The 27894-nt window shown below is 40.8% G+C and overlaps 1 protein-coding gene across 1 annotated transcript in view; it reads right to left on the reverse strand.

The window, feature by feature from the left end:
- CD2AP (CD2 associated protein) overlaps nt 1–27894 on the reverse strand; it is a 135330-nt gene that overhangs the window by 101821 nt on the left and 5615 nt on the right. The window contains exon 2 of the mRNA XM_054022390.1: nt 5350–5510. Within this exon, the coding sequence (XP_053878365.1) occupies nt 5350–5510 (161 nt within the window). The remainder of the gene's footprint in view (nt 1–5349; nt 5511–27894) is intronic.

The following is a 27894-nucleotide window of genomic DNA, read 5'->3' on the forward strand; positions in this document are numbered from 1 at the left end:
AGTGCAGCCTGTGTCAACAAGACGTGTATAAACCCTTCATAGGATATTTAAAGAATTATAGAGATGTACCTTATTACATGTGATTAAATACAAAAGGAGGTGAAGTGTACCTAAAGATTGCTTTCACTGCACTTTGTGGAATACATCACTACTTTATAATGAATGAGAGACAAAAGATTTCTGGTTAAATCTACAGCTGAAACATTTAGTAACTCCTACCTATTGTGTTAAAATAAACTTGTGAACTGGATAGCACCAAATTATTCAGCCACTCGTATTCTTCTGTAGTTCTAAGATCACTAAGCTTCTCAGATGATTTTAGTTCTCCTTTTAACACCCAGCATTTGCAATACCTCACAAGCTCCAAAATATTTTTGCCTGATCAAATTGCCCTTTTTCGTCGGACAAACATTTTTGCCTGGATCTATTTTTTGATGGTAGTACTGCAACATTGGCACACAGATTTACTAACATATTACACTATGCAGGCTCCATCGGCAGCCCAGCTTCCCGCAGCAGGGTCAGCTTATGATCCTGTGCTCCCTTCCTCATACACAAAATAATGTTACCACATGGAAACAATCCAGCAACACAAGCATGTAGTGTCAGGGAAGTGTGGCCAAAACAGGAGTCAAACCTGCAAGGAGTGCCTATTACCAGCTGGCACTCTAGTGGCCAGGCATCACTGAGCTCACTTGGACTTCTGCCCTTCTTCAGGATGTTTACCTGCATAGGTAAGTACTGTGCAGGTGCAAGAGGAAAACTGTGACTGTGCTAGGAGCAACAGAGATCCTTCCATAATTGCCAACAGCATATGCAAGGGTACTTTCAGTGTCCTCATCATCACCGTACCATCCATGAAATACACTTTCAACATTTTTTCTCTCTATCCATTGACATTTGAAATTAACATAATTATTCAGTTCCTTGTTTGTACAATACTGCCATTAATCTTATCATAACTCTGCAAATAGGATTTGTCAGCTAACCTGTGCTTTCTTTACTACAGCTTTAATAGCAAAGAGCCATCTATGAGTATAGATCTCACACAAAACTAGTATTCTGTGAGATTAATGAGTTTTAATACCCCACAAAAATATTAACAATCCAAATGCTACTCCCACTAGACTAACCAAATTAGTTTACCCTTTGGGGTTCTAAATGACCCTAAATAAGATTAATTGAGCCCACTTAAAAACTATAAAAATACCGCTCTTTGACAAAGACCAAAAATAGTAATTACGTTTATTTGGACCAAGCAATATTTTCCAAACATACGTGAACAAAGTTGGGCACCTAAATCAGTTAAATGATTTTCCACAGATACTGACCAAGTCCCAATATCACTTTTTCAGGCCACTTGTTTAAGCTTTGACGTAAAAGCTGTAATTAGTTAAAAAGAATTTGGGCTACGGTAGATTTAGTGACACACTTATGCCACCCGTATCTCATAACGGAGCACAAAAGGGATCTGGGGCATCTAACACATCAATTAGGTATACACCATAATCCTCCGATTGACATTTTGGTTGTCCTTCAGGCAGGCAAGAAGCAGCCATCTGTTGCCTGGCAGCAGTTGTGAATTGTCCTTGGCTTCCAAGCAAGAGGATTTTTTCCCTATTTGACATGACTAATGAGAGAGATACAAGTAACCTGACAAAGTTGGCAACAGCCAGCAAGTCTGGACCAATTTTTCCCCATCTTTTTCCAGATGTTTTGATGCAGATGAGCATTTTTGGTAAATTATGTATAATTTGCCTAAAAGCAGCAAGCATTTGAAAATGTACTGAAAAGCTGTCTGGTTTTATCGGAGCTTCTTTACGAAGCTCGACAGCCTCTCTTGTTACTGTATATTAGAACATCTTATACAACAAGGGCAAGGGATTCAAATTCTAATCCATCCCAGGTTGGTAATGACAGAGTTACCATGCAATACCTGTACAATGGGTTATATGACTGGCTCCATCCAGTGTATATACGGCAAAAATCACAAGTGGTCCATGTAAAGCATCAAATAAAGCTTCCAACAGCAGCAGAATTTCACTCTCTTTCTTCAAGGATAGGTTTATTGTTCGAAACCTAAATAATTCAACACAAATCTACACAGCTAAGCCAGGTCCTCTTACCAAGCCCCTACAAAGGACACGTCTACATTTACCGTGGATCGACTCTGCAGCAATCGATCCACCAGGGGTCGATTTAGCGGACTGCTCTCCTGTCGACTCCAGTACTCCACCAGAAAGAGAAGCATAAGGTAAGTCAACGGGACAGTTTCTCCCATTAACCCAGCGCAGTGTAGATACCGCAATAAGTCGACCTAAGCTACATCAACTCCAGCTACATTATTCATGTAGCTGGAGTTACGTAACTTAGGTTGACTTAACCCCTGTAGTGTAGACCTGCCCTAAGTCTCTTCCTCATAAGGTCCCTATCCCTGCCCACACAGCAGGTACCTTTAGCCAGGTCTTCTGCCTACTTGGTATATGGACAGTCCCCTTCCAGGCCCTTTTACCTGACCATAGGTCTGAGTCTGGGTCTCTTGCAGGTGCCTTCCTGCTCCCTGCAGGTCTCACTAACAAACTGAGCTGTTTGCTGGCTTTCTTATCTGATGACCAGATGACCTACAGCAGGGATCAGCAACCTTTCAGAAATGGTGTGCCAAGTCTTCATTTATTCACCCTAATTTAAGGTTTTGCGCGCCGGTAATACATTTTAACTTTTTAGAAGGTCTCTCTCTATAAGTCTATATTATATAACTAAACTATTATTGTATATAAAGTAAACAAGGTTTTTAAAATGTTTAAGAAGCTCCATTTAAAATTAAATTAAAATGCAGATCTTATCAGTTTAGTGCAGTGGTTCTTAACCTGGAATGCACGCACTCTCTGGGGATGCAAGATGCCCTTTCTGGGGGTGCGAGACATGCAAGTTTTTTTTTTTATGACGGTAAATCATCTAAACACAAATTAAGCACAGGCACATAAGTACAACTACTTTGTTTCATCAAACCTATGTATTTATTAACATTATACATGTTTTAACAATTAAAAGCGGGCTGAGCGGGGCCGGCAGCCGGGACCCCAGCTGGCAGCAGCGTGCCAGTAAAAATCGGCTCGTGTGCCACCTTTGGCACGCGTGCCGCAGGTTGCCAACCCCTGACCTACAGTCTATCACCTATTCTTTAGCCTCAAACCCATTATCCATCATATGGGATAGTCCAAATTGTGACCAATTTGCTACAAGGCCAGTTCCCTTAAAGGGCCATCCCACTCTGTGAGGCAGTACCATTGTTGGTAACCTCCACAAGGAGATGAAGGGGTGTATGGGCCACAAAAACTAAAACTCTCTTTCTAATCATTATGGAGAAATAGTCCCCTCCAGGTGAGAGGCAGAATAGTAACGTTTGTGTAGCCTGTGCCAAAACGTTCCGTGAATAAATGGAAGGATTCATAAAAACAGTCTTACTGATTGCCCTAGAAACTGAGCATTTAACTATCTAACACACTCGGACAAAATATCTCCATACACCACCTAAAAAGGGGTTGGAAGAAATTCCTCCATCAACTTCCCTCCCACCTCGTCAAATACCCAAGGTCTCCAACAGTGAAACCATATCACTGAAGCCCAGTTCTAATTCAGAACACTAATTCTATCTACGCAGGCACAAGAATAAGTTATATGCATAAATATATAGAGCTAAGCAGACAAGTACTAATTTGATTTCAAAAATCTGTTTCTAGTCCAACAAAATCCAGCTGAGAGATTATTCGGCAGCCTAAAGCAGCTATATCAATGTTTCATGACAGAGGTACAGTGAACATATTCAAAACAAAAACACCATCTACAAATCAAATCAAAACACCTATGTAAAACCAGACCACATACACACAAGGAGTTAAAAAATATATACATCAGTCTGTTGGTGTAACCATAGACTCAAACCCTAGTCACCTCTGCTTTGCAGTTAGTAAGAAAGATGGTATTGTGGTTTAGCCACAAGACCAGTCAGAGACCTGGTTTCTATTCCTATCTCTGACACTGTCTTCCTGTAAGTCATTAGGGAAGTCACTCTGATACCTCATCTATATAACTACTATAATAGTTTCACACCACCTGTAAATTCAAAGAATTGTATTATATAATAAAAACAAAATTTTTGTAAAGTAGCCATGTGTACTTACAGAAAATATCTTGGGCCAAACTGACATTGCAAACTGGAATTTACATCAGCTCATTGTGTTTGTTGTGGTTTTTTGCCTTTTCCTTTATCTCTCAATGAAACAACAGGGGGAAAAAAACCCCACCACTAAATAACTAGATTATCTCAAGAGGAATATTTTGAAAATTCCTCTCAGCATAAAGTATGGAATTGTCAATCATTTTGCTATTTCAACAACTAATCAAAATAGAAAAATTTACCAAAGTTTAAGATATTTAATTAAACACTAGACAAGTTTCCAGTTAAAATTTAAGACACCAAAACATAGTAAACGGTATATTACAGGTCTGCACAGAGTTCTATTTTTTAAAGAAACTAAATATAAATTATACTTCACAAGACAGTAAGAAAAGAATCTTGTCTAAACTCTCATCATAATTTCTAAAACCGTAAAGGTTAAACCAAAGAATCCTACAGAGGCAGTCAAAAATCAGAAAGCACAAAATGAAGTGTCACTTCTCAGCAAGGAATGCTGTGATCTAAACCAGGCAAAGAGCTGGCAGATTAGGCAATCTTCAAATTTCAAAAGTGCATTATGAACCAACACACATTAAAGAAAGATCAAGACCACTACATGGAATATAAGTGATGTAATATACCATATTGGAACAGCTGAATGTTTGACACTGGATTTATCAGTCATACTACTGGAGGTACAAAGTACTTTGTAAGAAGCAAGCAAAAATCATTTGTGAATCAAGCTAAAATAAGGCATTCCTCTTTTCCCCTCAAGGCTAAAAATAAAAGTAAAGCTTCTTTAAAAAAAATTCACAGTAATATATTTAGGTTTTATTTAATTAAGTTGTCACAGCAATGCCCCAAATACAAACAACAGAAAATGGGCACAATTGGAAAAAGAAAGGATATAGTGTCAATATACAGATGTAAAATTGCTAAAGTGAAAGTGAATAGACAGCACCATTATTACTTTTAACTTTATTCTGAAACATGAAAAGCATTTTTAAAAAACACTAAAGAACCAGATCAGTAAAAAAACCCATGTAAAATGGCCACAAAAATTTATCTTGATACCAATGTAAATGCTATGTCATTTCATTTAATATATTTACATAACAAATGAGCTGCAATGTGATGGCAGTAATAGACTGAGATTAACACAAAGCACTTACCTTAACAAAATTGTCAGGGAACATGCCCCTTTTTCCATTTAGCTCCCCTTCTAACCATCCTTCCTCTTCTAGTTTTTTCACATTTCTGATGATTTCTCCAACTCGAATTGTTAACTCATCATCGTGTATGGCATCATAGTCATACTCCACGATATAGTCAACTGAGAGAAGGAAGAAAAGAAATAGTCAATGCTCAACTCAGACATGTGGAAATATGAAATATCTTATTTTAACGCACTGCATTCAGTGATTTATACATAAGAGGGACCTCGCAATAAAGAGTTCTTTTGACCAATTTTTTTTCAAGTAAACAAGGGGCCAGTTTTTCAGAACTTCACTTCAAATATTGTACACGTGATTTTTGTACACACTCGTGTGAATGTTCAATTGCCTCCTATGCACACAGATTTTATTATGTGCCCGAAAAGAACAGTGCATGTACAGTTCTATTTGCAAAATTGACACTTCTTTGAAAGTTTGGTTCAAGAAATGTTAATCACAGATTTGCACCAAACACAAAACACATTCCATTATGTTTAAAATTGCATAATGGGCATGGAGACAACAGCTTTAACTTGGACACAGCAAAGTTTAGTCATGAAAACCCTGGCAATATATTTGCATACATCTGTTGCACAAAAACAATGAGAACTGCATACAGCCAACTTGTATCTTGTTTGGTAATAAAGAGGGTATTATTTTTTTCCCTAGAAGTTCTGTTTTATGTCTGATGATTCCATTAATCACACATGTCCGTTAAGACAGCCTTTCCATTGCCAAGCAGAGTGTTTATACCACCACTGTGATGGGTTGCCCCCCTGTAAGGTGACACCTGATGTACTGGGATACCACTGAGCCTGCCTGTTCCACCTGCCTGGGCCCTCTTTACCCTGTCTTGCTGAGCCAGTCTCTTAAGCCTGCTCTAGCACACACCCAGGCAGGGCCACACCCAGCTGCAGAAAGACACAGACACTGAGAACAGCTCTGGGAAGACTCAGCTTAAGGGACTTGCCCCAGCACTCAGGTGCCCACCCAGTGCAGAGTGCAGACCCAAAGGTATATTGTCTTGCGCTGCATAGAAAAATCTGCACAGCGCAAGCTCATAAAAATTCACCCTCTCCCTCAATGTGAAGAGAGATGCACAGCTTCTTGTTCCCCCCCCACACACACACAACCCCGATATGGATTGCACAAATCGGGTTATGTTATAAACAAGAAATAAGTTTATTAATTACAAAAGACAGGTTTTAAGTGAAAGGGATAGCAAACAGAACAAAGCAGATTACTAAGCAAATAAAACAAAACACGCGAACTAAGCTTGATTCACTAAAGAAACCGGTTACAAAAATGTAATTTCTCACCCTAAATATTGAATTAGGCAGGATGCAGAATTTCTGTAGTCTTCCATTTACCATTATTAATCCCTTTAAACCATCAAGTCTTTAGCAGCCAATTCATCAAAGGAGCTAGTACAAAGGAGATGGACAGAGGTGAACTCTTCCATGTCCTAACACTGACAGATAGCTCCTCAGCCAGCTACCCCACCACTCGTGGTGTAGTAGGCATGCCACAGAGGAGCTCTGCTACACCATGCCAATCCTTCACTGGAATAAGTCAGAGTCGCCTCCAGCCTGCTCTGACTCCTGCCAGGGCCAAACTCGTGCAGAGAACCGGATGTGGCTCCCTGACAGCTTCTCAGGATGATCAAGCTGTAGGTTGGAAGAATATCTGTGCTGAATTTTCAACAGTCCCATCTTGTCAATTAAAATGCTCTCAACCAACATACATCTGACAACACCTCCAAAAAAAAACTCAAGAAGATATGACTTGATGTTCCTGATATTTTGCTTCTGAGCACGGTTTTAATATTGTTCGGTTTTTAACCCCTCTAGCCTTTCATACATCCATATAGCAGCCAACAAAAAAAGCACAAACCCGGATTTTAAGAAAGTGCTTTGCACGGCTGCTTTAAAGGACTTTCAATTATCCCTGCAGTGATGATTTTAAATTACTTATTTTCGTACTTTCACAAAGCTCCTACTAAGCTATTTCATAAATTCTGCTGAAACATTTCGCCGTTCTAGGAAAGTGGAAATGAGTGTCGCCCATCAAAAATAAGATGAGTGTTTTGGCTCTTGACTATATCATATGCCAAAAAGGTTCTTGTGATTACTGTGATAAAGTCTTATCAAGCAAAAGTATTGTCAAGTTTATTCAATGTTAGGCCTAAAACTTCCGGAAGCCTCAGAGGCCAAGCACACCAACCAGAGCAAGTGTAGCAAATTCGAACTAGGAAATATTGTAGACTTGTGGTCAGCTGCAAAAAGCAGGCTTTGCAAAATTAGATACGGACTTGTGGTCAAGGTGTAAAGCAACCAAGCGCTTCTTTAGACTGATTCAAATATTTTTAATGTGGACCTGTAGTCAAGGTGTAAAGCAGCCAAGTACTTCTTTGGGCTGTTTTCAAATGTTGTGTGTCTGACACATTAACCACAATTAAGACAATTGGCTGTATTCGGAAAATATGAGCTTGCACCTGTGCATAGATCATAGTTTCAAAATAACGACAACTACCACAGTAAACATTTGGCCTAACCTGATTTGTTGACCTGCTTCAAAATATGGTGGGTAGACGAGATAAGATGTGTGAAGCCTCAGGTGGGTTTGTGTGTGTGTCTTGGTCTAAGAGGTCGTTCTCTTTGATTGGTCAGACCCACACCCCCTGAACCGAGGAAACCTGAATCACACCCACTATCTGTACCTGGCCAGTGCAAAGAGTGATCGACTAAAGGATAACGTATTTTCGGTAGGGTAAGGTTTTGAACTAAAAAAGTTTGGTTGCATGCAGTATAAAGTAACAGAGTAAAGAAGTCTGAGTTGCTCGAGCTAATTTGATCTCAAGTTGTGTTGGCACTTCTGTATTACAAATGATAGTGTCAGGATAATTTGATCTCAAGTCATATCAATGCTGCAGTATTATAAATAGTAGTAAAATCTTAATAGAAGTTATACGTTGCTGATATAATAGTTTTACTTATGTTTGTGTTCACTGGTGGCGGGAACAGTACATGCAATAAGTAGTAAATAAGTAACAGTAGATTTGCATGTACTTGTACCTGCCTTCAGCATCACCTGCCATTTATATTCAATGCTAATACTATGCATTATAGTAGTAAGTAATTGATGCATAATATTACCTATACTTGTGCTTGTTTGCAATATAACTTGTGCTTGTTTGCCATTTCTATTAATCTTTATTCAATGCTGGTCTCTATTTCTCCTTTTCTTATTCTGTATGTGTTGCATTTATAGCCGTAAGTCATTAAAAACCTTTTTTGAGGAATAATTAGTAGTTTTAGTTTTCTCTTATACGGACGCTGCTCAACCTCATTACATCTGTGTTGGGTGGTGGGAAGTAGTGATCACCCGGGGCCCCATTGGGGTCCTGACGTGTGCCTCCTTCTTCCTTTATCTCTGCAGTTCTATAGATGAACAGTCCTTAATATCAAGTTTCAGAGTAACAGCCGTGTTAGTCTGTATCCGCAAAAAGAAGAACAGTGGGCTGTAGTCCACGAAAGCTTATGCTCTAATAAATTTGTTAGTCTCTAAGGTGCCACAAGTACTCCAGTCCTTAATATATGTCTGAAATGTCCCACAATGGTATTTCATCTCAAGCATGTCCATTTTTTTAATATGAGCCCTGGAAAATTGAGTGGCATCCAGTATCATCTCACCAGCAGTATGAATTGCATTTAAGGCAAAAATTCAGATTCTGTAACATCATTTTACCATATCAAAGAATTAACGCTATAAGCACGAAATCAGCTTTTAATAGTCATATTTTGAACTTGTATAGTGTCTGCCTGCCATCCAAAGAGATAAATTTAACCTCGCTTCATCCCTTCAAAATCGACAAGTACATTCCAATCCTAAAGATGAGGGAACTGAGGCTCAGGAATATAAAGTGATTTACCTAGCATCAGACAGAAAAAGAAAACCTACCTCCTTGAGTGTAAGTTCTGTGCTTCCATCACCCTACCTCAACAGCAGAAGCTGATTTGTTAAGGAAAATCACCACCAAATTATAAAAAGATAAGATTCTAACCAACCTGTTTTAATATGAATATTTCGTTTACGCATTTGGTCACTAAAATGGGATTTTCACATTGGAGCAAAGTAACTCAAGCATTAACCTGTATGCAGTTTAGACTTTGAATTGTGAAATTTTTTTCATGAAAGCTACACAGAAGCAATGCAAAAGATCGTTTTTAGAAAGGATCAGTAATCAGCTCTTATTATGACAGAGTCAATGTAACACCATCACTAATGTTACATTTTGTTTTGCACTTAAAAAAGGGAGTTCAATCTGATTGTTTTATAGGAAAACTAGTATATCTGTCCAAATTTTCAGCCCATAAACACTGAACAAAGGTTTCAGGCATCTCTTTCATAAAAACCAAAAACTGAAGAAAAGCAAATATTTGCACACAATAAGAGTTTGATGGGTTCACAAGGATTATGTAATTGTTTTGTTAATTAAGGGAGAGGAAAAAAGTAGCATTCTTCACCAAAAGTGAATCCTCTTATGCTACAGTTAGTCAATGGATAAAATTATTTGTGTCATTGGCTTCCACTCACCAACATGATATGCAGAAGCATTTTTTAACATATTAAGAGGGGAATACAAAACTGCCATTTGATATACGGACTCATTACTATTCCTGGCCTTCACAATTAGGGATATGGGGTATGGATTTTGCTAAACCACAGGCTGTGTTCTGGGTCAGAGAAAGTGGTCTTTGATTAAATGAACCTTACCTGAAGGTTTTTGGAAAGTAGGCCCTCTCTGAAACTATTCATCTGATTAAGGAGCTAGCTAGGTCCGGGCTGGAACTCACCACTGCCCTGCTGCTGCGGCTCTCAGGGGCTGGTCCTGCCACAAGAAGCTCCTGTTCTGACACCCTCAACCCACATTCTGGGATAGTGTGGCCTGCTGGGCCCTTCTCTGTTCCATTATTCTGTGAACCGGATGCTTTAGAAATAGGTTTGTCATATTACAATCAACACTTATGTTCCAAGTGCACATATAGTTTCGATCAGTTTATGCTGAATGGGTGGGTGTCTGAAACGTTCTTTTAAATAAGGAATGTGGTTCAAGGCTATTGAGAGATTAAGCAGCAAAGGGGTATTTAAATTTAGCAACCAGTGAGGGCCATATTGGTTTGATATATTTTACTACCCTATTCACTGTTGCTGCCCTGTAGCACAATCCAGATGAAATGTTCTTAATGTTATCCATATCAGTTAAACTACTCTGAGCTGCATGTTACCAAGCAGTGTTTGTAACCAAAATGGAAAGAGAAAACCTTACAAATGCCTATGCAGCAGTGCTTGTCAGACTGATAAGTAATTCTTCTTGGAGGGATATTCTGGCAGTAAATGTTGCCAGTAAGATATTCTATTTACTGAATAACTGAGCTGTCAATTTAAACTCCTTAACATTTTGGAGATTGTATTATTTAATAATATATTATCCCACCTTTGGCTTTTAAAAATATAGCCTATATCACTTGCCTACTTGTGAAGAAAATTATGGTTATTAGGATTTTTCCTTCAGATAAAAAGATAATGCCAAGAAACAAAAAATAGCTAAAATCCAATGGGACTGTTTTTGACAGAACACACAATCAGAATAGCACAAATGGATAATTACAATTTTGGTTATGGATATCAGACAGTTGAGAGAAGAGTCTCCCGCTGGATGGCTTTTTGCTGCCATCCCAATAAGACAGACAAAAAGGCATTATCAGCACTCATCACTAGACAACTCAAGGGACCTGGGGGGTCTGGAGACTCTATCCTTGGTCAGCTGTTCAAACCTGGCAGTTACCAAAAGTGGTTACCATCCAACAATTGTTCCATGCCTACAAAACAGAGGTCATCATTCTGCAGCTGACAGAGAAGAGCACATCCTAACCACATATACCACAAGATAACCTGACCCTTCAACAAGGGTAAGGACTAAGCCTAATTCCAATTTCACATTGGTGTATGTGCAATCAATCAGATTTATTATGCACACGGAGACTAAGCTCTTCTGAGGTGAGAGAATAAGTCTATCTACAACAAGGTTGAGGAACAAGAGGCAGAGTTGATGATTGCCTTTCTACTCCCCCTACGCCTTAACACAAGTGCCAGTGCCTGACAGGCGGCTCCAGTCAACGCTAGGGCCACATCTACACTACCACTTACGGCAGCAAAACTTTTGTCACTCAGGGTGCGAAAAAAAAAAAACCCCGAGTGACATAAATTAGACAGGCATAAGTGATAGCATGCACAGTGCTATGTTGGCAGAAGAGCTTCTCCCGCCAGCATAGCTACCGCTTCTCATTGGGAGTGGTTTAATTATGTTGACATGAGAGCTCTGTCCCATTGCCAGAGTGATTACACGAGAGAGATTACAGAAGCGCAATTGCATCAGTACAACTGTGCCCCTGTAAGCTCTCTAAGGTAGACATAGCCTAGCTGTCTTCCAAGCCCATTCCTTCCTTGTACACCAAACAGAAAATTTTAAAACAAAACAGATTTTCAAACTAATGTCTCTTTAAATCAAAGCAAATTTTATACTGAGACACTCGGAAGGAACAGCACATTCACCTGTAGCACAATCATTTACATCATTAGGATACTGAATGTACGTTATGGCTTGTTGTAATAGTTATCAAAGCAAAGTAGCACCCCCAGTGCAGACGTGGGCAAACTATGGCCCACGGGCCACATCCAGCCCGCGGGACCGTTCTGCCCGGCCCCTGAGCTCCCGGCCAGGGAGCCTAGTCCCCTGCCTCTCCCCCGCTGTTCCCACACCCCGCAGCCAAACCGCCACGCAGGCCGTGCTCTGGCCCGCCGCTCCCATTGGGCAGTGTGGGGATCGCAGCTGGCTCTGGCCAGGTGTCGCGACTGAGAGCTCCTGCTGCTGGTAAGGGGGCGGGGAGCGGGGGGGGGTTGGGTAAGGAAGCGGGGGGTACTGGGGTCAGTCAGGGAGAAGGGGGTGCTTGGATGGGCCGGAGGTTCTGAGGGGGCGGTCAGGGGATGGGGAACATGGAGGGTTGGGAGTGGGAGAACCGGGGGGCCTGGGATGTGAATAGGGGTCGGGAGGGCAGGCAGGGGACGGAGGGGTTGGATAAGGGGGTGGGATCCCAGGGCGGCAGTTAGGGGCGGGGGGTCCCGGGACGGGGTGGTCAGGGGATGAGGAGCAGAGGGCAGTTGGATGGGGGTGGGAGTCCGGAGAGGCTGTCGGGGGGGCAGGGGTGTGGACAGGGGTCGGGGCAGTCAGGGGACAGGGAGCAGGGTGGTTGGATAGGAGGCAGGAGTCCTGGGAAGGGGTGGTTAGGGGACGAGGGGGTTGGATGGGTTGAGAGTTCTGAGGGGGGCAGTCAGGGAGTGGGAAGTGGGAGGGGGTGGATAGGGGGTGGGGGCCAGGCTGTTTGGGAAAGCACAGCCTTCCCTACCCAGCCCTCCATACAGTTGCGCAACCCTGACATGGACCTCGGGCCAAAAAGTTGGCCCACCCCGTCCTAGTGAATATTAAGTGTGTGTATACACACTTAATATTCACTGGGGATGCTACTTTGTCTTTGATAACTATTACATGAATAACTGTGTAGATTCTATTTACTACCTTTTTGAAAACTACCCTGATCCAAAACAGTTTTAAACAAGGCACAAACTTACTACTACTTTACTTTTCAACTTCAACTCTTAGCCATGACAGTGGCTACTATTTTATGTCTTTTACTATGCAAGGTCTATGAAGTTGAAGCCTGACTATTGCCAACTTCTCTTTTTGATTAAATACTTTGATATGCAACATGCTTGCATTGACGTTATCTCCAAAAAGTGGAGGGGGGGGTGTTCAGAATATAAGGTAATTGTTATTGTGGAATTCTCTAAGGCGTAACATTTTATATTATGTAACTGGACTACAGTTATTTTAAGAACTATGCTCTTTTTTCAATTACACCTCTACCTCAATAGAACGCTGTCCTTGGGAGCCAAAAAATCTTACAGTGTTATAGGTGAAACCGTGTTATATTGAACTTGTTTTGATCTGCCGGAGCTCACAGCCCCCCCCTCCCCCCCCCCCGAGCACTGCTTTACCGCGTTATATCCGAATTTGTGTTCTATCGGATCGCGTTATATCGGGGTAGAGGTGTATTTTATATAGTCTAATTTTAAACTTTTTGTACATTTTTATAAGGGAGCTGGAGTATGTTTTCTAACTCACTAGTACCAACATGTTCTCTTTCAACGTTTGGACACACTGTCGTTCTGATAGGTGACCTAACTGATTCCATTCAAGCATTCACTGAAATTTCTCAAGCTTCTTATTTTACATTCACATGTGACATGCAGTTGTGCAGTAGCTGGCCAAGTTTGTGGCAATTTAATGTTAACCACTGGACATTTCTCTCAAGAACAACTTTCCATTGCTCAGCCACAAGGACCATAAGAGTCAGTTCTAAGATGACATGATCCCTGGCCAGCTCTGTTCACTGACTTAGTGATAAGGCAGAATGAAGTTCTGCTTTTTTGGATGTCTGCCATTCTTCCTCTGCTCTGTCTGATATACCAACACCCACCCTACCGCAGGCATTTTCTGCTTATGCCAGCATTTCCTCTTTCAGTGACAGCCTGCCTAAAAAAGGAAAACAAAAACAAATATAGAGCATTACTAGCTAGACAATTCAAACAAAGGAATCTTGAATTCAGTTGCTATAAAGCTGGTCCATCTGAAATCCACCCTGGATTTTGCCTAGCACTTTTTAGGTCACCAGGAATGCATCAATGACCTACCCAATAAATGACTTGAGTTACAACGAAATTTTAGTAAGACAACATCTCTAATAAAGGTGCTGGGGAACTTGGATATGGGCAAGTAAACAGAGGAGACTGAACAGTAATATATCATATACATCAAACTGCCTACTTTAAAACAAAACACATGCTTTTTCCCATGATCTAAAACTGCCTAAATAACATGAAGCAAAGAACGCCCTGAAAAATTTTCCTGCGGTAGCTAACTCAAATAGCAAATTTTCAAGTTGGCTTCAGGACAACTAGCAAGAACACTGGCAGAGAAATTAAAGGCATCACAGAAGTTTGTGAAATGTTTCTGAGCAGCCTTCCAGAGATAAAACATGGGATAGACGGTTCCTTCCATCCTATGACTCTCGCTCTCAATTTTGTAAAATGCATTTTGTGTGTTCTGTTGGAGCATATACGATTTAAAACACACTAAAAACAAGTTAGCAATAAGAACCACAGGACCATCTCCAAAAGTTAACCACTCCTTAAGCTAGACGCTCAGAGAAACCCTAACTAAACAGATGTGCCTTACAGCATACTGTGAAGGTCAACCTCTCACTACCAAACCAGCTGGGGAAGAGAATTCTAGTTGAACATTCCTCACTGGAGAGACTGCTGAGTTGTGAGCATCAGCTGCTCTCAACAGCAGCCAGGATATAACCCAGAAAATGTTTTGTAGATATCAACTAAAACTTGAATTGCACTCAAAGCTATCCAGCAGCCAGTGCACACTCAGGAGAACAGAGGTCAGACACTGCATGTGAGAAATTCTGCTAAGTGGAAAGCGGTATTGTGCAGTTTCTTCAGTTAGAGCCCCAAGTAGAGCTCAATGCAAGATACATGTGGAGAGGAGAGAGAGGAATTGGTAACTAGGGGAAGGGTCAAATGTGTGAGAAAATATCACAAATTCTATCAAATGAAGGTGGTTTTGTATCAAAAGAAAGCCAAGAATACCAAGGGTTCCATAGGATTGCAAGTTGTGTTAACAAAAGGTGGCCATATATCCTCAAACACCAGCTCAGATACTGTAGTGTAAAGAGCCTCAAACCTCCTCTAAATTTTATTTCTCTGCCTGTGAAAGCATTCTAGGTGACTCTCAAAATCGCTTAAATGGAACAATGCCAAAAACCTTTGGAGAATAAAAAAAAAAGGCAACGTTTGAAGTGAGATTAAATCTAGAGTACTATATAAAAGAAGTTCAAGCCATCCAGTCCCTCTCCACATGTTATTACGGTATTACAGTAGCAACATTACACTTAACAGTTGAATGGCACTTCCATACTAAAATCAGTACAGTAAAATCTGTGTTATCCGGCCCTGTACCAACTGGAAAGCTTTATAAACCGGCATTTCTAATCCTCATAGAAAGTCCGGTTTATAGGCCAGTTGGGGCAGGGCCAGCAGGCTCCTACCTGGCTCTGCATGGCTCCCCGGAAGTGGTGACTTGTCCCAGCTAGGTGGAGGAACAGCCACAAGGAGTTCAGAGTGCGGGAGGGGGCTCGGGAGTGGGTGTGGGGTGCCGGATCCGGGGGCACTCACCTCAGGCAGCTCCCCACAACCGGCGACCTGTCCCTGCTGTTCCTAGGCAGAGGTGTGACTAGGCGGCTCTGCGTGATGCCTCTGCCCGCAGGCGCCACCCCCGCAACTCCCATTGGCCATAGTTACTGGCCAATGGGAGCTGCAGAACCAGCACTCGGTGCAGGGGCAGCATGCAGAGACACCTAGCTGCACCTCCACCTGGGGAGCCATCCGAGGTGAGCACCCCCAGATCCGGCACCCCAAAGCCCCTCTCATGCCCCAACTCCCTGCCCCGAGCCCTCTCCCACACCCAAGCTCCCTCCCTCTTAGTTAACCAGAATTCCTCACTTACCAGCACCCCCATTCCTCCAACATGCTGGATAAAAAAGCTTTTACTGTATTTTCAATTGCTTATAAACTCTCAAAAAATACCTTTGAAGCTGAAATTTCTCTTGCTTAGTCTTAATCAAAAGTGAGTATTTTTAGAAAGTTTTATAAAATCTATGTAGCTATTTGAGTTACACCCCATTGGTTCTCACCTTCTCCATACCATGACCCCATATTAAAACAAAAAAAAGTTTCAGGGTCCCCCTCATCTAGCCATAGTGACCGAGAGGGTGATCATAACCCTCAGAGTAAAGAACCCGGAAGTTATACACATGTGAATTAAAAGCTCTTTCCTGTTAAAAAGCATCTGAAAAGCTTCTTCCAACCTCTGAAAACACCACAACTGCTTTGATAGAAGAGCTAAAATTTGGCACATACCCTATTCAGAACGATAACTAGTATTTTTGCCTTGTTTTCAAAAATCTGGTGTTGACGCTTTTAATTTTTCATAAATTTGTTTCATATTGAGCATGGGAAAAGTGTTCCCGCCATTTCCAGAAACAAAAATCATGCAATGCTCTGAGTGTTCCTAGGCTGTTGACCTTTGAAAGATCCCAAAGTATATTTATTTGATTGTGCAATCATTAATAGGGGAAGTGTTTCTAAAAGACTTCATATTCAACTGAGGGCACCACTAACTACTGTGTATACCAAGTTTATATACCTACGGTAGTGCATATGTTTTTTAGTCAGGGTAGACTGTTCCTCATGCTTTCCATTCCATGCTCACCCTGTTTCACTTTTCAGTTTGTTACCTGTGTGATGGCTTATAAAAATTAAGTCAATGGCACAAAACCAAAACAATTCAGATATATAAGTGCTTCCTAGTAGTTTCAAAATGGTTTGGGCCCCAGTCCTACAAACACTTACACATTTGAATTTACAGGCACTATTAAATGATTAACTTTAGCATAAATAGATAACTACATCATAGGAATAAGTGTTCACAGGGCCAGGGTCAACCAGCCTGGCCCGAGAAATGTCCTAGGCTTACTGATTCTCTGGTAATAGTGATGAGATTATATCTCATAGTTTCTACAGTCTTCTGCTTAATGATTAAGTGGCACGTTATGCTCTATAAGAGATCTGGGTTTCATTCCTGCTTCTATTATCTCAGCTTTGTGCTAGATACCGGAACTTCCAAAAATCAGGCCATTTATTTAGGTACTTAAATATGAATTTGGATGCCACAAGATAGGCGCTTCCTTTAGTTGTGGCCAAGACTGTGAAGTTGATAAGTCCTTTTGACTCTCCCGCTTGCATATTAGAATAAGATTTCACGTCATGTGTTCAGACATGAGACTATGCAATATACAAACAATTACTAAGAACCACCTTAAAAAAAGTTCAGAACTCAAAGTTTAAACACATCTACTAACTACAGAAAATACCAAAGATCAGTGGGCCACACCCACTGGGGTCCAAGGACATCGCCTTGGTAGGAAGCTTAGCATGTTCTCCTCTTTGCTCCTTGGAGATGGCAGAATAGTTATATGACCTGGATGCTATTCTTGGTCCCTACTGAGAGCACCTCACTCACCATCTTTTGAAACAGTCTTATTTAAAGTGGTGTGCTTCTGTCACTGTAGTAAATCCACATCTCCAAGAAGCTATAGCTAATTTGATGGAAGAATTCTTCCATCAACCTAACAGTGTCTACACTGCGGCTTAGGGTGGCTTAACTACATTGCACAGGACATGAAATTTTTCACAGCCCTGAGCAACATAGATAAGCCAACCTAACTTTGTAGTGTAGGCCAGTCCTTACTCTCTTTGCCTATAATCCTTCACTGATAATGCTGTACACTGGGCTAGTACTGCTCTTGTGTTTCAGACCTCTCATAAAAAATCCTGCATTTTCATAAGAGATTCTGTGCCCACCCTCATTTACAGATACACACTTGATTCTTGTGATGAAGTTGTGCAGCAGTTTTCTGCACAGAATGCAATAAGAGCAGCTAGCTTGTGCACATGTAGCCTTGCATTTTCTTTGGAATTTCTATTATTCTTCAGTCTATTAGAGATGTTGTAGAGCTAAGGATTTTTTTAAATATTTAAATGTTTGGAGGCACTCTTCAAAAAGAAGAAATGTTCATTTATCCCTCATTTTATCTTGCATTAAACATGATTAATATATGCACCTTTGGCATAAGGCCAACAAGTGAATTAGTCTCTCTCAGGATCTTGGTGGTATCTGAATGTCAATACCTCACCTGAAAGCAAGCATAGGTGAAATGTAAATGAAATGAAAAGTCAGACTATTAAGCTAAAACCAATGCAAGACACTGCTTAGGACACTTTGAGCTTACAATACAAAACATCTTGCTCTCCCTTCGTAGTAGTCATCTCACAAACCACCTGGAAGTAACTGGTAAGTCTGCATAAGTCTATGAACTTTATACAAGTCTTCTCCCAGTGAATGAGAAATCAAGACCATTGCAGCCACCCAGGTTCAGGGCACTGTCGCACAATGCAATGCCTCATATTTGGAAGTTACTCAAACGTCTCTACTCTGAAGAACAGAGCTAGACACTGTGGGTGAGATGCTATGGGAGACCCATAATGTATTGGTACAACAACGGTTATAAGGCGAACTGTGCATAGACTCACAGAAAAAACCTTGCCAAAACCAGCATTACCATCAGATGGGCTAAACCACTCAAAGACAAGCAACAGAACCAGGGTGGATTTGATTTAAATCAGGAAGACTCGATTTAATCATGGTTTTCTACATAAAAGTGCATTCTTGTTGGTTGTTATAACCTGGAGCAGTGAACCACAGCCAGTGGGAGCCACGATCAGCCGAACCTGCAGACAGGGCAGGTAAACAAACCAGCCCGGCCCACCAGGGGCTTTCCCTACACAAGCGGCATCCCAAGTTTGGGAAACACTGCTTTAGAGAAATGCAATCTATACCTATATCTATAGAATTGATATTATTTTCTGAAGTCTTGAATAAGCATTCTCTAAACGATGCTGGTTGGCTGTTTGCTCCAATCTCAACCTCTTCAGCTCAACCTCACACTTTATGAGCCCTTCCTCCTCTCCTGCTCTCTCTCCTCCTGATCCCTCTCACTTCCTCTTCCCTTGTCCTGTCTTTGTTTAGCTTATCCCTGCCTAACAAAAGCAATCCAAAAATATATAAGAAAAATAATGGAACCAACAATGTTTGCCACCACCACACTGCTCGTGTGTTACATCCCTTTCTCTTACGCTGCATCGGTTTAGTTTATTTAGACTGCAATCTCTCGGGGCAGGAACCATCCATTCTCTGTATTTGTACAGTACCTAGCACAATGGGCCCCATTCTCAGCTGGGCCTAGGAACTACTTTAACAAACATTATTAATAATCCATCAGCTGTTAACTGACTACACAGTGTTACAATACCTACAATGCAGAAGAACTGTGATTCTCAGCAGTCTAACTCAAGATTTTAAACCCATCACAAGATTTTCAACATTATATGTTAGAATTGTTTCATATGATGCATACAAGCTATTTGGTCATGAGATATCGGACCTTATTCACAACATTCTTATTACTCTCTCACACACCAACCAATTATGACATGAAGATGTCCAGCCAATATTTCACAAATCACTGAAGTTACATGAAAAAATTACTTTATGAAGTGTGTAAACTGAAACTAGAAGCAGCTTTTAGAGCATATAAAGCATAGTTTTCCAGTCCACCAACTTCAGCGAGTAGGTATTAAAAAAAAAATTATATCTGAGTTATTGATTCTAGTCTGACCTGTATTATCTGTTAAATACAGATTGAACAGAACAGTACCATGTACATTAGACTATCAATACTAGTGTACTTAATGAAAGAAGACAGTAAACGGAATACTGGTTTGTTTTTCAACATCCAATATTATGGTGCAGCAGTAGTGTTTCAAAACATCAGTGATCTCAGCAGCATTAAGGAAAAATAACTTCCCAAATGCATGGAATGTGTGACAGTCAGATACGCTCATCTATTGGTATGAAAGCAATATGAGGCCACGGTTAAAGTTTTGCATTAAGTACAGGATTGATGAAGTGAGGTATGTTAAATAAAAGCAAAAGCTACAAATCCCACTTTTTTCACTGATGTAGGCATATGATTTTAGCCCTGATATTTCACAAGCTGGAGAACCTTAAAATTATCACCTGTTTCCTTGTCCAGGTGGGCTTTATTCCAGTATTTTATAAAACAAGTCCTGGATCAATACATTAATATTTGTATCTGGTATGGTAAATTTTTCAATGCTTGTCTTTTGCTTCACAGGCAATTCTCATTAATAGTTAAATTTTACTTGTGTCCTGGCACCTGCCCAAGGCGTCAATTTACTTATTTGCATAAGAAATCACAAGAATGATCAATTCAAGAAAAAAGTTTAAACCTCTTTAAATCAGTTTCTGAATAAAGCAAAAACTGATTTTACAAACAGTAGTTTATTTCTGAAGGAGGAAAAACTGGCTAATTTTAATCCATATGAGTTTTCATTCAAACAGGAAGCTTCCAAGAAGCTCTGTTTTCCTGCAAAGCAAACAGCACTAATTATATGTACTGCAGGACCCAGCCAAGTCTACAAGCAAATATATGTACTTCAGCACCACTCTCATGAAGACTTAAGGTATGTCTACACGGCAATTAAAAAACCATTGGCTGACACATGCAAGCTGACGAAGCTGTTTAATTGCGGTGTAGACGTTCAGGATAGGGCTGAATCATGGGCTCTAGGACCTTGTGAGGTGGGAGGGTGCCAGAGCTCCGGCTTCAGCTCTAGCTTGAATGTCTACACCGCAATTAAACAGCCCCTTAGCTTGACCCCCGTGAGCCTGAGTCAACTGGCACAGGCCATCTGCAGGTGTCTAATTGCAGTGTAGACATACTGTTAGGCACACCCTTAACTTCATGCACTGCAAGAAGTTCCACTGACTTCAGTTATACTACTCACAGTGCATAAGTCTTTGTGGGATCGGGGCCTTCACCTAGTCTCACTCATTCCATTCCCATATCCTAAGAAAGGATTGCAGTCTTACCCGTAACTAGTATATACAAGTTCGCCCATTTACTAAGTCATAGTATTTCACTAACATGGGAAACGCCAACACTTCTGGACAGAGAAACCAAGGGGCAGGTAGTGGATCAATAAACCTGTGAGAGATGGCAGACATATGAGTAGATGCATTCTACCCAATCGACAAACAGTAATAGCCATTCAGATTTTTTTAAAATGCTTCTCAGTTGTGAAAAAACTGTGATAACAACTTCAGCCAAATTTTAAAACTGGAGTGCAACATTCAAAAAAAAAAAAAAAAAGTAACATGTGGCTATTGTTTGTGATTAAGGATCAGGGTTTGCATGCTGATAGATCCCACCAAATTCACTGGGAATCCACACAGGCACAAGATTCCACTTACACAGATCCCTTTCCAAGACTGTGGCCCAACTATAAATAAAACATTGGGTATTCTATCATCTCTTACCTGCTGTTAAGCTGACATTAAACAAGGCCTCTGGACATTAACAAAATAGAAACAACAAATATAGCATTAATCCACAATGGTTTAAGTAAATCCTGAATTAAATTGTGTTGCATCAAATTTGAAGTTAAAACTAAAATCAAGCATTCCTAATACTAGTAGTGAGAAGGGAATTGAGAATATAAGTGCAACGAAGCTTCACAAGGCCCTTTCCATATTACAACTTTGTCTACATAAGAAAGTTGTGCCAGTTTAACTAAAATCAGTAGAAAAACTGATTTACTTAAATCAATACAACCTATCAGTATAACTGCATATACACTGGGGATTGTGCTGATTCAACTAAATCAGTTTTTCTATTTTAATCAAATCAGTGCAAAAACTGAGTGTAGAGATCAGAGAGTTTAAGGACAGAAGAGGCCATTAGATCATTTCATTTTACTGGAGCAAAAGGTAGCCTGAATAGTCAGTTTAAAACAGGTTTATTTCTATTTATCTTAAATTGGTAAGGAATCTATTTAAGCTAAAACAAAATAAGCCAACAAACCAAAAGAGGTAAGGTACCAAGAAGTGACAGTGTGACACTAAACTTTAGAAAAGAAGATTGCAGTAAGATGAGGCAGCTAGTCAAGAAGGCCATAAAGGCTAAAGAACAGGAAGTGGCATCTTTAGATGTGGCATGAGATTACATAAGAAAACAAGAGAATCTCTAAGGCACCATGGTACTGAACAAAAAAGGAACCAGGAAGGCAAGAAGTACATCAATGTAACTAAATGGCAAGGTAATCTGATCCAAACAGAGATACTTCAGAATCTGAAAATTAACCCTAGTTAAGCCAATAAACTGGAACATAAATCACAGTAGGCAAAATGTAAAAGAAATTAGAATTGCTAAAATAAATTTCAAAGAACAAATAGCTAAAAGTATAAAAAACAGATTGAGTATGTCAGAAGCAAGAAGACTGCAAAATAATCAAACAATCCACGGGATCACCAAGGTTAAAATTAAGGAAGATAACGACATTGATGAGAAGTTGAGCATAGCTTAAGCTAAACCAAAATAAGCCACATTTACACTGATGTTAGTGTGTCCACACAGCCTTTTATACGTGTTTAACTAAATTCGCTTTATTGTTTTTTAAAATCACACCTTTTGTTAGACCGATGCATCTTTCCTGTATGGACAAACTCATGTAGTTTACCACTTTCCCTGACCAGTGTAGATGAGGATTTCTCACCTCCACTACCACAAAAAAAATATATAAATAAAATAAAAAAAAAAAAAAACCCACACACCTTATACAGCATGGTTTGACTTGCACAGTTCTCAAAAGTTTTCCTGACAAAGTGTGCTACCAGTATTGCAAATAGTATAGAGAGAACAAAACTATACATGCTTTGTGGTAAACTGATGTGTTCCTGATGAGGCCATAATCATCCAGATATAGTTCCTTACAGGCTCCCATATATAGTTACAAAAAAAATTGTAAATTAAAAAACAGGCAATTGGATCATTTTGTAGTTTCCTTTCGTAGAAGAGACATACTGAAGACTTGGACTCTTTCTCAACCAAATTTCCAGGAAAATTAGTTAAATGATTGCCCTGCTAAAAATAAAAAAAAGTGTCACAGTTACAGGGTAACTGCACCTGTATCCCCCGCTACATGGTCCTCTCCAGGAGTACCCAGTCAGATCTCAGATTTCCAGGAGTCACCTTTCTCTGGGCAGGGACCCTTACACTTCAAAATCCCAACCAACGCACACTGCCTAACAGCCAGTGCCTGTGCATTGCTTTCTCTCCAAGGGCTATAAACAGTGTATTGCCAGTACTTACAAATTACCACACAGCTATTACTAAGGAAGCACATTTATTCTTAGAACAAAAGCAAAGCATATACAACAACAAGAGTTCCTATATACGTATTAAAAACATACCAGAGGTTACACATCGCCTTATGGAGCCCTGCTCTTGGACAGAAGGTCATGTTTGTTTGCTGGATCAGAAAAGGCCCAGCCCTGAGTTAGTATAAACCCAGCTGGTTATATCAAAAGCCTTTTCTTTGTCTGTTGGTCTATGGAAAACCCAGCTTGAACCAGTACATGCACATTTCCCAGGGGGTGTTGCCTCTGGAGGCATTTACAACTTAAGTGACTCACCTTAATCATCCCCCACTATTTTTGATTCCTAGGTGACTGGTGGTAAATCCCGCCCCCATTTGTTGCATACAACCTCTGGCCCACAGCGATACATAAACCTAATACAATATTTGACAAAGACAATGGGGTTGCAATATTTGTCTCACTAAGTACCATTAAGATCAAGCCACAAAAGTCTGTCCGTGGCAGATGAGAACTTGTTGTCAGGAGAGGGAGAGAAGGAAACTATTCAGTGTATCTTAAATATTAAAAACCATTTATTTACTAACAGCACTCAACATGCCTATGGAAATAAAAGACACTTTATTTCCAGCAAGAAATAGTGCCATGGTCACAATACTTTGTCACCGTTAAGGGGACACCATCAAGTTAAAAATAGTCATTTAAAAACAAACAATACTTAGACGTAGCAAATAAAATAAGCTTAAGAAACACAGTAGAAACTTATTTACAAATTAAGTATACAATTTAGGGTCAATATGGGACCCATTTTTACAAAGTAAGGTCCCAATCCTGCAATTGAATCCATGTGGGCAGTCCCCCATGTTCCTCTCCTGGTGTCCAGTAGGTAGGGTTACCATTCGTCCGGATTCCCCCGGACATGTCCGGCTTTTTTCAGTTAAAAATAGCGTCCGGGAGGAATTTGTCAATGTCCGGATTTCCCCCCATGCAGAGCGCACGCGGCTTACAGGGCAGCCGGCCGGATCGTGCCACTCGCACGGGGCTCCGGCAGCCAGAGCCCCTCCTCCACTTCCCCCTCCTCTCTCCTGCAACTTGACACCACTCCCCTCCTCTCCCTCCCTCCCCCTCCCACCCTGCATTCGCAGATAGCCGGCCGGCCGTTCGCCTCGGCCTCCGGCAATCTGGAGCTCCGACCCTGCTCCCCTCCCCCGCTGTCGAGCGCGCTGCTCTGCAGCACAGTAAGGGGGCCGGGGGTCAGAGAAGCGGCAGGGAGGTTCGGGGGGGGGGGGTAGTCAAGAGACAGGGAGCAGGGGGGAGGGTTGGATAGGTCAGGAGTTCGGGGGGGGCTGTCTGGGGATTGGGGGTGTAAGGTTTTGGGCAGTCAGAGTACAGGTGGGGGGGGTCTCAGGAGGGGGCAGTTAGGGGACAAGGCACAGGGAGGCTTAGGTAGGGGGTGGGGTTCTGGAGGGCAGTTAGGAGCAGGGGTCCCAGGAGGTGGCAGTCAGGGGACAGGGAGCAGAGGGGTTTACATGGGTCAGGAGTTCTGGGGGGGGCTGTCAGGGGGTAGGGATGTGGATAAGGGTTGGGGCAGTCAGGGGACAGGTAGGGGGGTAGGGTCCTAGGGGGCCAGTTAGGATGTGGGGAAGGTGGGGGGCAGTCAGGGGACAAGGAGCCGGGAGGCTTAGGTAGGGGTTGGAGTCCTGGGGGGCAGTTAGGGGCAGGGGTCCCAGGAGGGGGCAGTCAGGGGACAAGGCGTGGGGGGGAGGGTTGGGGGTTCTGAGGGGGCAGGAAGTGGGAGGGAGTGGAAGGGACAGGGGCGGGGCTAGGGCAGGATGGGGCGGGGCTCCTCCCGTCCTCTTTTTTGATTGTTGAAATATGGTAACCCTACCAGTAGGGGAGATCTGGTTGAAAGATCAGGATTCAAACTCAAGATCCAAGCTGCTTCCCCAGGTTACAACCACCACCACAAATATTCAAAATGTTCATTACTCATCTAATTTGTTTTTCATTATTTATGCTATTTGTTCACTTCAGCTTTTAAATAGCACAGACAATGGCACTAAACTAGTCAGTTTCACACTCAGGTCACCTGCGCTTGAACAAACTATCACACCTGGGTTGCATGGAGACTGATTGTTTTAAGTTTTAGAGACTTTTTCCACCTTGAATTCCAGCAGAAAGCCTCACACATGTCTACCCATTTTATGGCTTTGTAAAGTTTACTCCTTCAAAACCTGAAGTTTGGTCAAAATTTCAAATGAGTGTTCATTAAAGTAACCCTAGCCCAAAGTCTTTGTGGTTCACGTAATGAGTTCATTTTATTCAATAAATGTTTAATACCCTATATGACCCCATATGTATTATAGTGCTTTATCTCTAGTATACCTCAGTTAACCACAAAATGAAGTCTTTTGGTCTCCTCTGAACAAATCTGAAAGTATTTTGGGCTTCTCTTTGTCTCAGCACTAAGAAAGCTCAGAGACTCAAAGTACAGGAAAGTGAAATCATTCAGACAATTCAAAAACCATACTGACCAAAAATCTATGAAAACATAGCACTTCATAAAGAGTGCATTTATTTAGAGAAAGTCAATTCTGTGCAACTAGAGTGACCATATGCAATCTAAACTAAAAATGTGTGTTGATACTGAGGTAGGGAAAATAAACATTCTAGCTACTCAAGAACTATTATGGGAGGAGAATTAAAGTCAATGTTAAGACTTTAACATAGCAAGTGATAGTTTTCTAGAAAGCAGAAGGGTTTAGGGGGAAATTTACATAATAACATCAAAACAATTACATCACAAACAAAAACCTGTCGGAAGTTTGAGTTTTATTTTGTTTTTAGAAGTGGGGAAAGATGAAGTAAGATGAAAAGCATGGGTTTAGGTCTCGTTTTCAGAAGGAAAAAGTACAAAATTACCATTACTAACGTTCTAAAACCCGGGGTAAAAAGTTAGTGTGAATAAGGCAGTTTGTTACTGTTTACCTCCACCTCTTAACACACATGAAAACACCACATGCCATTTTCCTAGTGTGGACCCTCCCAGAATATTCAACTCCTCACCAAAACCTCCTCCCTACATTTCATCTGCCAGAATATCTACATGAGTAACCTCTATAGTGAGGTACTAACTTATGTGAAGAGACAATTTTAAATCTTTGTAACTACTATTCTTGAAACATTCTATTTTGTGATAGAACAATCTTTAAATAGCATTTCCGGAATTTTATTTAGAAAAATCCATTTTAAGTATTTAAGGGTTTGCCTGTTTCCCTGTTGATATTTACAAGTAGGGCTGGTCAAAATTTTAATTCAAAACTTTTGACAAAAAAGAGCCTTTTTTTCAAAACCAGTGTTTTGGTTTTCACTAGCAAAAACTGAAACCCCACATTTGTTTTTGTTTTTAGTTTGTTTTTTGTCAAAATGTCAAAAAACTATTTTTAAAAGAAAAATCATAAAACAGTTCCTATTTGATGAACAGCTCTGCTTAAAAGGGAGAAACTGATTACACACAAAGCACTATCAAATTCAGAGACTGAAAAAATTGAGAAAAATAATCTTAGGTGTTACTTGTATCTACAGCAGATAAAGTTTCCAGATAAATGTGTGATTATCAAGTTGATAAGTGTCACTTTAGCAGCTTGACTAAGTGGAGTTAAGTGTTTTTCTAACTATTCATTCCTGGAATTATTTCAACTGTTACCACCATAATAGGGTGTAATTCTTTAGATAGTGCTTTCACATTGAACTATACTACCAAATAATTAAAGTGTGCATAATTGCTTCACGGATTTGCCTTTGTGTAATCTCATACCTTACAAAGATCACAAAAGTGCTCACAGATCTGTCTCAATGTCTCTTACACCATTAGAGCAGCATTAAGCATTATTTAAGCATGCAGAATCGCTGACAGTTATATGTCCCATCAGACACTTCCTATCTTAAACACAAATAGCTTAAAAGAACATTCTTAGGTACACAATCTCATACTCCTATTCTATTCCATTTTTCTGTTCTCTGCAGGACAGGCTGACATGAGTCTAACCCCAACTTACAGAGCCTTACTGTGGAGGAAGATTTTTTTTTTTTTTTTTTTTTAAAAGCACAAATGAAGAAAATACAGACACTCTTTCCTCTGAGTTTCATGGCTTCACTTCCTTCACCTCACAGTACTGCCAAGTCAGATCCCCAACCACCTACCTTCTACCCTTCATCTACCCTCCTCCACCTTTGGCCCAAACCCAAATGGTCTTTCATCCATCCCTCCCTCCCTCACAATGACTTAGCTCCCCAACAGTATCACATTAGAGTCTCCATTGAGACCCCAAATCCCGTTCTCCAAAAGACCCTTTTCAATATACCTATCCATTCTAGAGTCTTGTCTACAACAGAAAAATTTTGCTCATCATTTCCAACACAAGTATAGTAAAACCTGCCTTAATGACCACCTCTGAAAA

Source organism: Malaclemys terrapin, chromosome 3 (genome assembly GCF_027887155.1).
Source record: "Malaclemys terrapin pileata isolate rMalTer1 chromosome 3, rMalTer1.hap1, whole genome shotgun sequence".
Classification (NCBI taxonomy): Eukaryota; Metazoa; Chordata; order Testudines; family Emydidae; genus Malaclemys; species Malaclemys terrapin.